The 15,832-nt window shown below is 32.9% G+C and overlaps 2 protein-coding genes across 7 annotated transcripts; one reads left to right on the top strand and one right to left on the bottom strand.

Moving 5' to 3' along the window:
- Nucleotides 1-482: 482 nt before the first annotated feature.
- LOC105975632 (CBS domain-containing protein CBSX1, chloroplastic) lies at nucleotides 483-3,587 on the bottom strand. The gene is made up of 8 exons (XM_013000827.2): nucleotides 3,226-3,587; nucleotides 3,057-3,144; nucleotides 2,878-2,942; nucleotides 2,403-2,451; nucleotides 2,226-2,278; nucleotides 995-1,110; nucleotides 825-882; nucleotides 483-741 (listed from the first exon to the last, which is right to left on the bottom strand). Exons 1-8 carry the CDS (start codon nucleotides 3,424-3,426, stop codon nucleotides 670-672), a joined length of 702 nt encoding a protein of 233 aa, XP_012856281.1. The 5' UTR covers nucleotides 3,427-3,587; the 3' UTR covers nucleotides 483-669.
- A 4,717-nt stretch (nucleotides 3,588-8,304) lies between these two features.
- On the top strand, nucleotides 8,305-11,606 carry LOC105973101 (AP2-like ethylene-responsive transcription factor TOE3). 6 transcript variants are annotated; one of them, XM_088821631.1, is made up of 11 exons: nucleotides 8,305-8,604; nucleotides 8,723-9,300; nucleotides 9,470-9,495; nucleotides 9,607-9,637; nucleotides 9,759-9,846; nucleotides 9,968-10,113; nucleotides 10,232-10,276; nucleotides 10,414-10,505; nucleotides 10,601-10,767; nucleotides 10,918-11,046; nucleotides 11,133-11,606. In XM_088821631.1, exons 2-11 carry the CDS (start codon nucleotides 8,768-8,770, stop codon nucleotides 11,406-11,408), a joined length of 1,533 nt encoding a protein of 510 aa, XP_088677757.1. In that variant the 5' UTR covers nucleotides 8,305-8,604; nucleotides 8,723-8,767; the 3' UTR covers nucleotides 11,409-11,606. The 6 variants fall into 6 exon arrangements, with proteins under 6 accessions (XP_088677757.1, XP_012853596.2, XP_012853594.2 ...); XM_012998142.2 differs by having other exon boundaries at nucleotides 11,130-11,606; XM_012998140.2 differs by having other exon boundaries at nucleotides 10,891-11,046.
- The last annotated feature ends 4,226 nt before the right edge of the window (nucleotides 11,607-15,832 follow it).

Here is a 15,832-nt window from a genome sequence, read left to right as displayed (position 1 = left end):
ACCTGTTTTATTTATATTAAATTTAAAATAAAAAAATATCATAATAAAGCTAAATCCAGCTCCATATTGGCCCCCATTACTATTTTTAATAATAACTGCTTTGACATAGAGTATTTATTTATCAGATGAATTCCATTTTCACTTTTTTTTAAATGAAATATCAGACATTAAAAAACTTAATGAATTGATTGGAAGTAAATATAAAAAAATAATTAAATAAATTGACTATTAATTAATCTACACTCTATTATTGGTACTTAATAGTCAACGCAGATTAGAGAATACATTGTGGCGCACCAGTATTACATTATCCTAATCACGGATTAATATAATGTTTAGTACAACAACACAAAGTATTACCTAGTTTAGGACACAAACAATCATCATTAATACTATAATACAACCGACTTATCCGATGATGCATGAAAAACATAAAAATTCAATAATTTTTTCTCAACATAAAATCATAAGTACCAACTTAATAAAATAATTAGTAACTCATTATTAAAAAAAAAAAAAAAAAAAAAAACAACCTAGTATTAAAATCTAGTTCTACTTTAAATCATAGATTCACCAAACTTAAGATCAAAATTAACTGAATCACATTTATTAATTAGCATGCAAATATTTATTGTAGGTTCAAGATAATATACACTTTTTTTGCAGAGCTTAAGCCGATTCGACGTCTCGTTTGATTTGAAGAGCAGCTCTTACGACGTTTCCTCTAGTGATTATTCCAACCTTCAAAGAGAAAATATTCAATATAAATGTCAACCAAAAATAAAATGACGTCTGTATAAAGAAATGACGTGGCGGGCCCTCACCAGCTTGCCGTCATCGTCGACAACGGGAAGGCGGCGGTATTTTGTCTCGAGCAGCAATCTGATATAATCATATAAGCAACGAAAAACTATATTTAATTTATTACTTTTATTGACGAACACGACAATGAAATAGCCGAAGAGCCGGAAATTAAGAAAAGGTTGGAATGCACCTTGCAGCATCTTCGAGATTGGTGGATTCTCTAACCACTACGGGAGCCGGTGTCATTAAATCACCGACCACTTGGCCGTTGGTTTTGCTAAGCAATTTTTGTACTTCGTTGAATGTCTGCATATGTCACTCGTAATTATCAGGCGAAGAAAAACGACAATATAACGGGAAAAGGGAAATCCTAAAAACATGCTGTCGTCGTTTTTTTTGTCGTGGGCAATGATGTATGCATGCAAGTGGGTGTGTGTGCACGCGCGTGGGCACCGCGTGGGAACGAGTATGAGAGAGAGGAAACAGCCACTCGGAACCAGACACGTATATCACGTACTAAGGCCTCGTTTGGTTCCAAAGATAAAAGATTATCCAAGATAGGATTAAATAATCTAATGAAAACCCAATTATATAATTGGACGATTAAATAATCTCCCTAAAAGGCAAGATACGCCATGATAAAATAATATTTCCGGCTGGGTTTATCAAATTTAGAACAAAGTCCAACTATTTAATTAATCATGGTTAATCTCCCCAACCAAGCGAGGCAAAAAAGATTATGTCGATCAACAAATACACACACACACAGATGCAATCAAATACAGTCCAATTTTCAGATGTGGCAGAACATTTTCTCCATTCGTACCAATATATTTGACATTTTGGGTTGGTGCACATGTATTAAAAAAACTTAACACATATGTACGGATTACAAGGAAAAATATGTGAAAGTGACTGAAATACCCTTCTCATTGATTGTCTCTCCGCTAATCTTCTCACAAGTAATTAAGAACGCGAGAAGGGCAAAATAAAGAAAAGTGCAATTATTTCATCAGTAGAATTCGAAAGTCACAAATATTACGAAACAAAAAGGTTCTCAAAAAAGACAAATATTTTAGCACGAAAGGGATGCCACAGTCAAAAACGTCGAGAAAAACTTTATGCCAACATTTAAAAAATCTAGTCCTCAATTATACTCTCAACATATGCAACTTTTGCCGAGGTATAGAATACTATATCAGATGAATGCCCGGAAACAACCGGTTTTTAATTTTCCAATTCCATACTCCAATAATGAACTTTCTTCACTAGAAGCCGAGAATCCCAAATTAGTAATGTTAAAAAAAAAAAATTTGAAAATGGTAAATGACAAGTAAACGTAAAACTATCATAAATATACACACAAGCACACATATATAAAGGAAAGATAATCACTTCAAGAAGAGATTTTACGAACATACTTTCCAAGTGCTGTCAGCTTCAGGAAACATGTCTGTATCAGCCCTTCCAGTACCTAACCGGGAATTTTTAACAACCAACAAATAAAACGGAGAAAGAATCTCAAAATTCTCCAAAATGACGGAACGAAAAAACATATTTGGACCCTATTAATTAGGATCGAAAAAATTGGGCCAAACCTGAGACAGAGTCCAGTGCTAATAAATCATAGTCCGACACAAGACCAACCTGCAGGGTACACCGGCATAATAATAGTGCTTCAGAATAATATGCTCATAAATTTCGTATCAATATCTTTCTTTGATATCAAATTCATTTCATCTTCCTCGTTTACATAATATTGAACATTTTTTTTGGCTCACTCGTTCATTTAGTACATCAGGCAATATCCTTTTCGTTTCTTGCTTTCGCTCATTCTGTACTGTATCACCCAAGCCCAGTTACTATATGAAATTGAAACTGTCGAAATATGTCGATTCGCGCAATATAGGCCTAACACTTCCCACCCTACCCACCCCAATGTACTTCCGTTTTCCTCCGACGAGAAAACTGATAGCGGAAGAATTCGATGTTTCATCCTTTTAGGATTTTCATATTTATTCAAATTACTGACTATAAATAAATTGTTCTAAAAACGGTAAAAGAAAAACATACCAATTTCCAGTCATCATCAATCACAGGAAAACCAGTTATTCTGTTTTCAACAAGCATTTCCAACGCTGCGGGGTGGGGGCGGCAAATTAACAAACATCTACTGTGCATCGGAACAATCTGGTACTAATCACTGCTTAAATTAAAAAAAAAAAAACATAAAAATTAAGAAAGTACGAAACCTTGATCCACAGTGGTGGTGGGCTTGACAACATGCAAATCTTCTCTCCTTGTCATAAAATCACCGACCGTGTAAAGTCCATTTCTGGGCTGCCGAACAGAAGACGGAAATCAATAGGGGAAAAGAGGATCATTAACATATAAAATGGTGTGATTTAAAGTGGGGATTACAGGAACGGAGTTGGCAGCTAACGAAGAGATGGCGGCGATAAATACGGGCCTGGTGGGCGGATATGGAAGATTGGAAATAGGATGGAGTTTCGGGCCGGGCCGGCATAAGAAGAGGCAGGGCAGCTGGTGTAGGCCTCGTGCGGCGGAGGTGCGGTGGAGGAGAGAGAATGGGAGAAGTTCTGGGGTCGAGATTGAGGACATTTTGGTAAAAAGTTTTGCGAAGTTGATGGTGGCAGCGGGAAGTGGTGGAGGGCGGTGGGGTAATGGGTGGGGCTCCGACGGAGATTTCGAAGCCTGGTTGGGAGTTAACGGTAACGGAATGTTTTTCGTTTTGATAAATAACGGAAACGGAATTTGGATGATTGGGTTTGGCCGTTTGGGTAGAAATTGAATATTATTATATTTATATTGGGTCGGCCCATTCTTTTTTCCCAACTAAATTTTTCTTCAACAAAAAATTGGGCTGGACTTATTTTTAACAAACCAAAATACCCATTACTCCATATGAAATTAATTTAATACCCTTTTTAATTATGGTGCATTATTGTTAATCTTAAAAAGAAATGAAGGGAGCATTTATTTGTTAATCTATTTATTATGTAATGACACACATTTGTAATTTAACATCATGTTATTTATTATTCTCCCCCTTTTTAGAAAATTTCCTAGAAATATATTGGCCGGGCCCTATCGATGAAGTTGCAACTCGACGTAACTATTTATCATAAAAAAGAAAAAAAAAATCAGTAAATAAAAAATGAAAAATAAATAAAAATCAGATCGATTGTGAGGAAATTAAAAGGGGGTTTTGGTCAATTTTCTATTTCCAATTATAAATATATCAAAACAGAAACTCGGGCGAGGAAAGAAAATGGACCCCATATCCAAACTCGGCTTTTTAACCAAATTATATACATATATAATATATACATCCTCGTATCAATCAATCTAACTCCATATATATAATAATGTCAACATTAAACCATATGGCCCAAACAAATTCATTCATGACACACATGCCCACATTTCTCACACACTTATATCATTACTATACTAGTGTTCGAAAATTTGCAAGCACGCAGTTAAATCTTTATAAATCAATATAATTGGGATAAAATAAATTCTATTAATTTAGCAAAATACTAACGTCAGGACCGCGACAAATGTATTATTTTAGATCGGCCGGCCTCTGTATAAAAATAAAAATAAAAATTCATAAAAAAATCTAATATTTTATTCTCCACTATCACAAAACCGTGGTCCTAAAACAAAAAAAAAAAGGTGTTCCATTAAAATGAAATAAGAAGCATGTGCCTATAATAATTTTAAGGTGAGAAAAATTGAAAAAAATAAAATCTAGGGAAGTATTTGGGAGGGGGGCCCCCACCCCCCTAGATGATAAAAATAGGTATATATGTGTGTCATGGGATTAAATGTTTTGATAATATAATAATAATGGTCCCTCCCCTCGTGTACTTGTTTACCCAATTTTCTGGAAAAGTTGACAAAAACTAAAGGTTTGGTTTTTAGTACTATAAATTAGATTGGAAAACATGCAACTTTTAGGTTACATCTTTCAATTTATTTATTTATTTATTTAATTTTCTCTTGTGAGGTTGTTATCTCCATGTTTATTAGTAGCAATTTTGTATTTTTTGGCCATTCAATTAATTGCCCCAAAAAGTACATATTTCATCAGAAAAAGCCCAAACACGAGTGGGTTTGTGGGTATAAGTGGTGGGCCTGTATTCCAAGAATGGTATATTTGTACCTTTTTCTATGTTTTCGGGACCATCCCCTCATTTCTTATTTCTAGAGGGCCACGATTTCAATAAACGTGACTATTTATGTTACCTTCCTTTTTTTTTTATACATTATTTTGAGAGAGAAAATGCAAATTTATTAGGCAACACCGGCCAAACTTGGTGCAAGATATGACGGTTAATAGATTTATTTGTACATTTATTTATGAATTCGAAATTTGCGTTCACAAATTTGGCACGCCCGTTGGATTTTTCTACCTTTCATTTTTCTTTCTCTTACATCGCGATCAAGTCATTCTCATAACTCCTTAGAAGAACTAAACTCATGTCATCAGAAGAATTTACACTATATATCCATACACAATTGGACGTCATTGGACGTCGAGTGTAACATGGAACATACATCCACATTAATTATTTAAAGCGTTGTGTTATCTACATTATTACCTAAGATAAATCACATAATTAATGTTATTTAGGGTTTTTTGAGACCCTAAATAACTTTGAATTTCCTAATTAAATTTTTTTCGATAAATTGTTATCAATTATTTTGTTATGATAAATAATGATCGCATCGTGACATTACGCAGAATATGGATATTTTTACTCTAAAATTTGGATTTTTTAAAAGTGAATTAGGTGATGGGTATAAACCATCAACCGACCCATTCCGGAACCAAATATTCAGTTACCAACCATCAACCGACCCACAAAAATTGGGTCGGCAACGGTTTTCAAATTTGCGCAAAAATGGTTTGACGGATGGGTCCCACCGTCCCAGTCCTTTCCAGCCCTACTTTTAATAGTCAAGTAATAGTGGCATTATTGTAATTTACGCCGCAAAATAAGAGTCAAAGGTAATTTATTATTTGATTCCGTCAAAATTGAGAAATAACCACGGTGGTAAATACGAGGTACATGAGGGAGATTAGATGGAAACGGTGGGCCCGGCCCATTAGTGTTAGATTGGGCTTACGTGGATATTTAGTTTCCTTTTATTGCATTTATTCCCATTTCCTTTTTGGAGACCGAAACTCTTTTCCCTTCTGCCGTGGCCCCGACTCGCAATTCAATGCCCACCCTCCTATTTCCCTTTTCTTATTTATTTATTTACTTATTTATTTACACATTTCTATCTTATATTTTGTGTAAAATATTAAATATATATGGAGTAAAATATAACTCCATATAATTCACATAAAAGTGAAAAGTGCTCCTTTGAAATACTAAATTAGTTTCATATTAAGTCTCGTTTAAGGTTGTTCCGCACTGACTAAGTAAGTTATTAAATTAACTTTAATAATTTTGGGAAAAATCTCCTAATTTTGACAATCTTTCCCGATCGGTGCAATGAGTAGATCTTTACTATTCATATACACGTAAACATCCCACCCACATTGGTGCAGTTTTCGGTGGGTGTAACATAGAAAAAATAACAAACTTAACCCTTTGTATTTATTCATTTTCTCTTCAATTGGGTGGGGTATGTGGGGTGACGTGGAATTGAATGAATGAAAATGACAATAAAGTTAATTAGTTTTGCTAAGAAAGGTAATTGAGTAATAAGCCATTCATCGAGTGTCTGTGTTGTCTATTTCCATTAGGGGTAAAGTGGGGAGAAATTAATATGTGTGTTTGTGTGTGAGAGAGAGAGAGAGAGAGAGAGAGAGATAGAGGGATTGCTTTTCGATTTGGTTAAAACATTGGAAAGTTGCGTAACAAGGAAAAAATGAAAGAAAGAGATGGATTTTCGTTCCCACTAGTTCTCTCTTTAATATATATATATTTTTTATTAATTTCATACACGAATAAATACTCCATTCGTTTTTAAATATGTGTCATTTTTTATATTTGCACAAGTCTTTAAATATTTTTTAATTTTAGAACAAAATACATTTATTTACAAATTATTATCGGGAGAGTCTTGGGGAGCTAATAATGGCAAAACTGAAAAATATATAACTAATGCAGTATTAAAATTCTAAAAGTGACAGTTAATATTAAATAACAAGGTTTCTTTAAAATGACATATTTTGTTGAATGGAGGAACTACTAATTAACGATGACAAGGCAAATACGTGCACAAAAGTGCAATTGCAAAATCATTATGGATGTTACTAGTATATTAGTGTATTTAAAATATATTTTATATAATTAAAAAAGAAATCCCCGCACGAGGTTGCACAAATTAGAGATGAGGACCTGTACTTTTTTTTTCTTCAATTAAGCTCCTTAAGAGTATATTTGCAATTGAGCTAAGCTCCTTCATGTATCATTTAATTAGCTTTCGCCCGATGTATCATTTAAAATCGAGTTTGTCAACTTATTTGAATCGGTTATCGCCCACATCTCGACTCAAATAATTGTAAATCAGTTGAGCCAATTGACAAGGAGAAAAGAGCGGACTCGACGTTCAACGCTTGAACTATAGCGTTTGAGATGAACTTTTAACTTTTTTAACAAAAAAAAATTGTAATAATATTTGTAATAAAGACATCACGAAGAATTTTCAATCGAGAAAAATAATATATTTCATTCATTTTTTCCCAAATTGCCCCATATCTCATGGAATATAAATATCTGAATACCCCATTTTTAATTGACAGTAATAAAGACATTTTTTAAGGACAAATAATTTTATTTTTTTTAAATAAATTTGCATATATATAGATACAAAATTATGACATATATATATCCGGTATATCCATACATAAATATTCACAGATTTCAAGGAAAAAGAAGATAGTTAAAACTTAAACGGAACTCCCACGCTCAGACATATATAAGTAGAAAGAGTTTTATAAAACCAAACCCTTATATATATATACATGTATCATGTATGTATATATATTGATTGAACATGGCAGCTAAAAGGAGGGACTCCCTCGTCTAGGTTTAAAAACCCTGCTCCATTTAAACACAATAAGAGAAGCTGTTTATTAATTCGGTATTATATTTAGTAATCCTCGTACGAGAGAGAGAGAGAGAGAGAGAGAGAGAGAGAGAGAGAGAGAGAGAGAGAGAGAGAGAGAGAGAGAGAGAGAGAGAGAGAGAGAGAGAGAGAGAGAGAGAGAGAGAGAGAGAGAGAGAGAGAGAGAGAGAGAGAGAGAGAGAGAGAGAGAGAGAGAGAGAGAGAGAGAGAGAGAGAGAGAGAGAGAGAGAGAGAGAGAGAGAGAGAGAGAGAGAGAGAGAGAGAGAGAGAGAGAGAGAGAGAGAGAGAGAGAGAGATAGAGAGAGAGAGAGAGAGAGAGAGAGAGAGAGAGAGAGAGAGAGAGAGAGAGAGAGAGAGAGAGAGAGAGAGAGAGAGAGAGAGAGAGAGAGAGAGAGAGAGAGAGAGAGAGAGAGAGAGAGAGAGAGAGAGAGAGAGAGAGAGAGAGATTTCTGGTTTGGGGCAATCGCTTGTAAAACGAGATAGAGAATATATGTAGAAAAAAAGGGTGGATATTATCTTTTGTGGTGTTGAAGAAATTCTTGTTTTGATATAAGGGTATGGGGGTAGGTTATTTATGTTGTTTCTAGATTAGATTAAGAAGAAAGTACAGAAGAGTTCCATTGTTGAAGCATTATTGTTTATGTAGCCATATCTATATACTACTGTGCGCCCCACTATTACAACGTACGACCCCCGCCCCTTTACTTTTTTCTTTCTGTTTCTTGATGAGACTGTGTTGATCAGTATTCAGGAGGAAAAACTTATCTTTCTCTCTCTTCTTTCTCTCTCTCTTCTCGAACAGATAGATTGATTAGCAGAAAACCCTTTTTTTTTGGGGAGTGGAGAAATGTGGAATCTCAATGATTCGCCGGATCGGAGGAGGGATGATTATGAAGAATCCGATGGGTTTTCCGATGACAAAGGAAAACGGGTCGGATCCGTTTCCAATTCAAGCTCGTCGGCGGTGGTTATTGAGGACGGCTCAGAGGAGGAAGATGCTGAGAGATCTGCAGTTGGTGGTGGTGGTGGAAGGAAGAGATCGAGCAGCAAAATCTTTGGGTTTTCCGTTGCTCACGGTGAGACCGGGTCGGGCTCCTCCTCTTCGCCGGTGACCCGGCAGTTTTTTCCGGTGGATGGGTCGGGGATTACGGTGGGCGGCGGCGGCGGAGGAGGAGGACAGCCCAATTTCCCATCGGCTCACTGGCTGGGAGTTAAATTCTGCCGGCCGTCGGAGCCTCACGGCGGCGCTGCCACGGGGATGTCGGCGGCGGAGGTTGCCCAGCCGCCGAAGAAGAGCCGGCGAGGCCCTAGATCGAGAAGCTCCCAATATAGAGGGGTCACGTTTTACCGGCGAACTGGCCGGTGGGAGTCACACATATGGTATTAAATTAAATTAAATTATTATTAATACAAAAAAAAAATATCTGCAAAGGCTGTTTTTTTTTTCATTTATTATTTTCGCATTTTTCCAAAAAACATATTTATTTATTTTCTGCCCCCTGAACATGTAATAAATTCAACTTCTTCTTAAATTTGTTTTCTGATTCAGGGACTGTGGAAAACAAGTCTACTTAGGTTTGTTTTTCTTTTTCTCCAAAAAGTATATATAATTAAATTTATTCAAATTGATCTGATTGGTCAATTAAATCTTATTTCTCTGCAAATTTCAATTTTATATATCTATAGGTGGATTTGATACAGCACATGCAGCAGCCTGGTAATTAACCTGTCACAACACTTTAATTTACACTTTCTTTAATTATATTCTAACCTAAAAAAAAATATTGCAATAAATTTAATTTAATCTACATAAATATTTTTTTATTTTATTTTTGCAGTGCATATGATAGGGCAGCTATTAAGTTCCGGGGAGTTGAAGCAGACATAAACTTCAGTTTAGAGGATTACCAGGAAGACTTAAAACAGGTAATCAAAAAAAATTAACTTGTACTAATCTTGATTATATTCCTAATTTTTTTTAATACTTATTAAATGTGAAATAAATAATAATTAAAAGAAGTTGAAATTGAAATAATTTAATTTACAGATGAGAAATTTGACGAAGGACGAATTTGTGCATGTACTGCGTCGACAAAGTACCGGTTATCCGAGAGGGAGTTCGAAATATAGAGGTGTTACCCTGCACAAATGTGGTAGATGGGAATCTCGAATGGGCCAATTCTTGGGCAAAAAGTAATTTAATTATTCTTTAATTATTATAAATTAATTTAATTTAATTTACTTATAATCAGTTGATATTATGCCCTATATTATTATCTCACTTTCATGCATTGTGATTGTATTCAAACAGGTACGTTTATCTGGGTCTTTTTGATACAGAAATTGAAGCTGCTAGGTGGGTTATACTTTTGTATTTATATATATATATACATATATATATATATGCATTATGTTTGTATCAATTTTTCTTTAGGTTAAAGTGTTTTCAATTTAATTACATGCAATTATATATGTAATATATATATATAATAGGGCTTATGACAAAGCAGCGATCAAATCGAACGGAAAAGACGCCGTTACCAACTTCGATCCCAGTATTTATCAAGAAGAACTTAAATCTGCTGGTAATGTATATATTTTTACAATAATTATTTTTTTTTTTAAATGAAAATTGTAATTTATATATAGTATTCAGAAAATTAATTAATTGTATGATCAGATTGTTCGAGCAGCAATGCAGAAAATCACAATCTTGACCTGAGTTTGGGAAATTCATCACGAAAGGCGGCGGCGGGAGGAGGAGGTAAGGAATTAATCACAAACGAGCGGCATTCGCAATTCGATTTCGATTCGAGATCGAACCGAGGATTAAGGCCTGGCGAATATGTATGTATATATGAATTGAAATGAGTTCCTAATTGTCCTTGATTTTTTTATTATTTTATGTTAATTGATTAATTAAACAAAAACTAATATTGTTTTTTTTTTAAATATGTAATAAAAATGCAGCATAATAATAATAATAATAATTACCAGAAGCATGGTGGAGGGAGAAGAGAAGGGAATTATTACAGTAGTGAGACAGAAAATTTGGAGCTAAGATTTGGTAAATTGGGTGAATTACCACACGTGCAGCTTCCATTGTTAAACGCACAACACCATCAGGTACGTGTTTATGTGTGTATTAAAAATACAAAAAAAAAATTAAAAATTAATTAAAATAATAATAATAATAATAATGACGTCAGCAGGTTGGTGGGGGAAGAAGCAATTACAGTACTGAAGGAGGAAAGAAGGCTAATTCATCATTAGTAACAACTACAAGAAGAAGTATTAATAATAATAATAATAATGAAGAGCAATATTGGCAAACAAATAACAAGGAGACGACGTCGTTTGCTAACAATGCTGCAGCATCATCAGGATTCCAGCAGATTATATTCAGACAACCACCACCACCACCACCGTCAACAACAAACTGGCTCCAGAATTGTGGGACCCACCCTGATCTCATCAGACCCTCATGATTTTATTTTCCTCCTTCTTCTTATTACGTAAGCACGCCATTTTTTTACTTTCTGTTTTCACCCCTGCCACCTCAGCTCCATTATCAGACTCAGAAGAAAAGCAAAAATTCATTTTCTCTAATCTGTAAGAAAGATTCCTTTTTTTAGTACTTGTCCTAATCCACATACAAGATCTTACCTTAGATTACATTATTTATACTTCTCTCTCTCTCTCTCTCTCTCTCTCTCTCTCTCTCTCTCTCTCTCTCATCTGGCATTATCAGTTTCTCTCTCATGAAAAAAAGCTATTATATATGACGAGAGGGACTTGACCTAAATCTTGACTTTTTTTTAAATCTGAATAAAGAACTAAGTAGACTGTTATGCAGATATCTAATTAGTATGGATAATCAAACCACAATTAAAAATTGTGTAGTGGGGGGTTATAATATTAATAAAAATAATTATTTGCTGCATATTATATATTATATTTGTGGAATTGCGTCATCTGGGACGTCATCATGCATTGATTATCTTATGCGATGCTTACTTTCTATTTTTGTTCATGTTGCATTTTTTTATTACTATTTCCATTTTGTATTAAGGTCAGTTTAGTACTTATTCATCGTATTACTGCAAAGATTAAAATTTAAGAATATTAATGGCTTTTAGAGGTCCAAGAATCTTACTCCTTTAAAAAAACTACTTCCTCCGTTCCTAAATAAGTGTCTTTTTCATCTTGGCACAAATCTTAAGAATCTCAATAAATATGTCTTGATTTTAGAAAAATAGATATTGATTTACCAAAATACCCTTGTTTATTAATTAATGCAGAAATAGTGTTATACAGTTAATAAGGGTAAAATTGAAAAATAAGCAATTAATGCAGCATTGAAATTGTAAAGTGACAGATAATATGGAACAAAAAAAATCTCAAAAGAGACAGATATTATGGAACAGAGCGAGTAAAAAATTAAACAATAGTAATCCCAATAATTGTTAATTTTTGGATATCCACATTCACATCTAGCTACGGTTACAAAATGTTTCAAAAATAGATTTAATGAAAAAAAAAATGAACTTGTACGAAAAGTTAAATAGAATATATATAATTTTTGTACTTACCCTACACCGATTTGGCCATGCTATAACTTCCAACGTTTTGTTATTGTACAAAAATTAAAATTATTGAAATGTTTCGTAATAAATTAAAGTTGGTAGGTTGAAATGCAAATTCTTGTATTTATGAGAAGAGCTGCATAAAGGATGCGAGGGTTTTAAATGTTAATTTATTTTGGACTATGTAACAGTATTATACTATCATTTATCTTAGAATCAATTGGTGGCCGGTAGAAGAAAAAAATATCCTTTTTTATTATTATTATTATTTAGCCCTTCCAAAACTAAATTATGCGAGAAAAAAAAATCCTAATTTTTTTCCTCTTCCTAATTAATAAAAAAAAAATGTCTAATTTTATTTGTTGTGGGCAGCTTGGCGCTGACTTTGAACTCCCGAAAATTTAAGTTCACCTTCTAATAAATTTATGAACTCACTCACATCCACAAAGGGAAATGGTTTAATTAATTTGTATAATTAGGTGAGGAGAAATTAGTGAAAATTTAATTTAAAAAAAAATGGAGAAAAAAAAATGGAGAAAAGGTACACAGATATTGAGAGACGAAGTATAAAACAAGTGGCTTTGGCCCTTTCCAAAATAGGTATTTCGTCTGTGAATTGCAAAACTGTTTTTGTGTCTCTTTTTACTGTTTTTCTTCTTCAACCTCATTTATATATTCCGTATGCTTTTTTTTGTTAATTTTTGCTTTATTTATTAATTTGTAGTACTGCCAATTTAGTACTGTTAGAAATACATCACTGTCTTCATTCATTCATTCATTCATTCATTTAATTACAGTCAACAAATTAAATAAAAAAAGGAAATTGCTGCTTAACTAACAGTAACACTCATAAAGCTGGGACAATTAATTTAAATTAAATATTTAACTTTTCTTTTAATCCAAAAAATCTAACAACAACCCCTTTTTTTGGACAGTTAATGCATGCCTTATCAGATGAGATGTCATCACTACTCAAAGCAACAACCCCTTTTTTTGGACTTTGATTAATTATCATTATTATTAATAAAACAAATATTACCAAAAACAAATTTAAAATAAATAAATAAATAAATATATATATATAAGGGAGTTGCTTTTCTTTCTTTATGTCATCAGTGCATGCCAGCTTGGGGGTAAAAGATGCTGGAAATATATAGAGGACAAGTTATGCATGCATCGTCTCTTATTTTCTGCTCTTCTTTTTCACTTTCACACTGTATATATAGTACTTTGGACCAATAGACAATGCTTTTAATTACTGAATTTTATTATACAAATGCTTCTTTTTTTTTAAATTACTTATATAAGACAAGCATAGCATTGGAGATGGTCATGGCTCCCAATAGTTTCTTGTAAAATAATTTAGTATTTTATATTTAAAAAATAGTGAATTTTAAATATTGATGTAATACATTGGCTAAAGACTTATGGGCTAAAACCATGGTTATCGGATCGTAAAAATATCTCGTATCGTTTTGCTCCACATCTCGTACCGTACGTATCGTTATCGTATCGTATCGTAAGATATTTGACCAACTATTAAAATAGTAAAAAATATATATCTACATTAAAAAAATATTATGAACACATAAAATTTATTACTTTTAAATTTTAAGTTAAATTACTAGCTCATTTCAAAATAGATATAAATTCAAGTTTTAACATCTTATTATAAAATATGACAAAAAATAAAATTGCTCATTAAATAACATCATCTAAGGTGGTGTTTGTCTAGGCTTATAAGCTCTTTCAATGTGTAGGTAATTTTTTTTAAAGATCTTTAAAATTCAAAATATAAATTGTTGAAGTTTTTTAAAAAGTACATTTACCTCGTCTATTTAGTTAAGATCTTATAATGAGTAAAAATATCTTGTAAGATTATTATCTAAATAATTGAAAAAATTAATTATAAAAATAAAATGTAACAGCTTATCAACTCTTAAAACAACTTATCAGATGTAAGAGTATGTAAGAGTTTATGAGCAGTTTAAAATAAACTTTAGCGAAATGGGCCTTAAGTTCAAATTGGAATACTTATTTTGTAAAATTATTCGATCACTCATAAATTTAAAGATCAATGTCACCTAAATCATCCTCATCCACCAATTTTAAAGGATTGCCTTCATCATTATCAATCGCAAAATCCAATAAAAAAAACGCCTTGAATCGGTATTGAATCGCAAAATTAAAATTGCAAGAATCTATAGAAATTGAATTAGGTCAATGATATTGTAAGGATTGGTGAAGAGATTGAAGAGAAAAATGTGAATTAAGGTTGGGATATTGAAGAAATTTGTTCAAATTCATTTTTTAGAGCAGCTGATTGCGTTTCTTCTTTCTTTTCGTTTTTTTTTAACTGTCGACTAATATCGTAAATATCGTATCGCGATATGACAATACGATACAATATCTCGCGGTATTTATCAATAAGCGATACATAACTTGAGTTGTATTATTTTAATTGGAACCGTACCGTATCACGAAATATATCGCGATATATCGCGAAATTAACTACCATGTCTAAAACTAATAGTTATAAAAAGAAAATAAATATTGGGAAAGAGTGGTTTTGTTTCAAACAAACGATAATAAGGAATAGTCATTATCAGAAGCAAAAAGAGGAAAGTGAAAGATGAAACGACTCCTCTAAAACACTTTCCATTCTCGGAAAAACCATTTTTTTTATCATCAATCTCATTTAATTTCACCTGCTGTCGTGTCAACTTTTGGTTGGCTCACACTCTCTCTCTCTCTCTCTCTCTCTCTCTCTCTCTCTTCATGAGACAACGCCAATCACCTAATCCTCTTTTCTTAATAATAATACTAAAATTAATTCAATTCAAACTCAATCAACTTTAATTTAATCAATCCCCCAACACATAAACCAACAAATCTCATGGGATAAACTTTTCAGACCATATGACTTTCTAGAATGACACGTGGAAGAGGAAATCTTGTAAGAATTGAACATATTTGACAAAGTCTAGATGCCACTTAATTACTTGGTGGCTATTTGTAGGATAAATTATCGTAACATCAAATCAATCTTTGTCTTATGCCCACAATACTATTTCAGTGGGGCCCAATTTGGAATGTAATGGAACATGCTTCAATTGCTTAGTCAAGTACTGCAGTCACATCATTCATATATACTTGGAATTAAGCATCGACCATATACTATATATATTACTATATTGCTTCTTTCCTTGATACTCTTCCTTCTTTTGTTCACTTTTACTTTTTTTCACTATTCTTGAAAATGGACATATATATATATATATATATATATATATATATATATATATATATATATTCATCAAGAGTGA

This window comes from Erythranthe guttata, chromosome 8 (assembly GCF_056151865.1).
Source record: "Erythranthe guttata isolate IM_541 chromosome 8, IM_541, whole genome shotgun sequence".
Taxonomy (NCBI): domain Eukaryota; kingdom Viridiplantae; phylum Streptophyta; class Magnoliopsida; order Lamiales; family Phrymaceae; genus Erythranthe; species Erythranthe guttata.
This window is presented reverse-complemented; position numbering and strand designations above follow the sequence as displayed.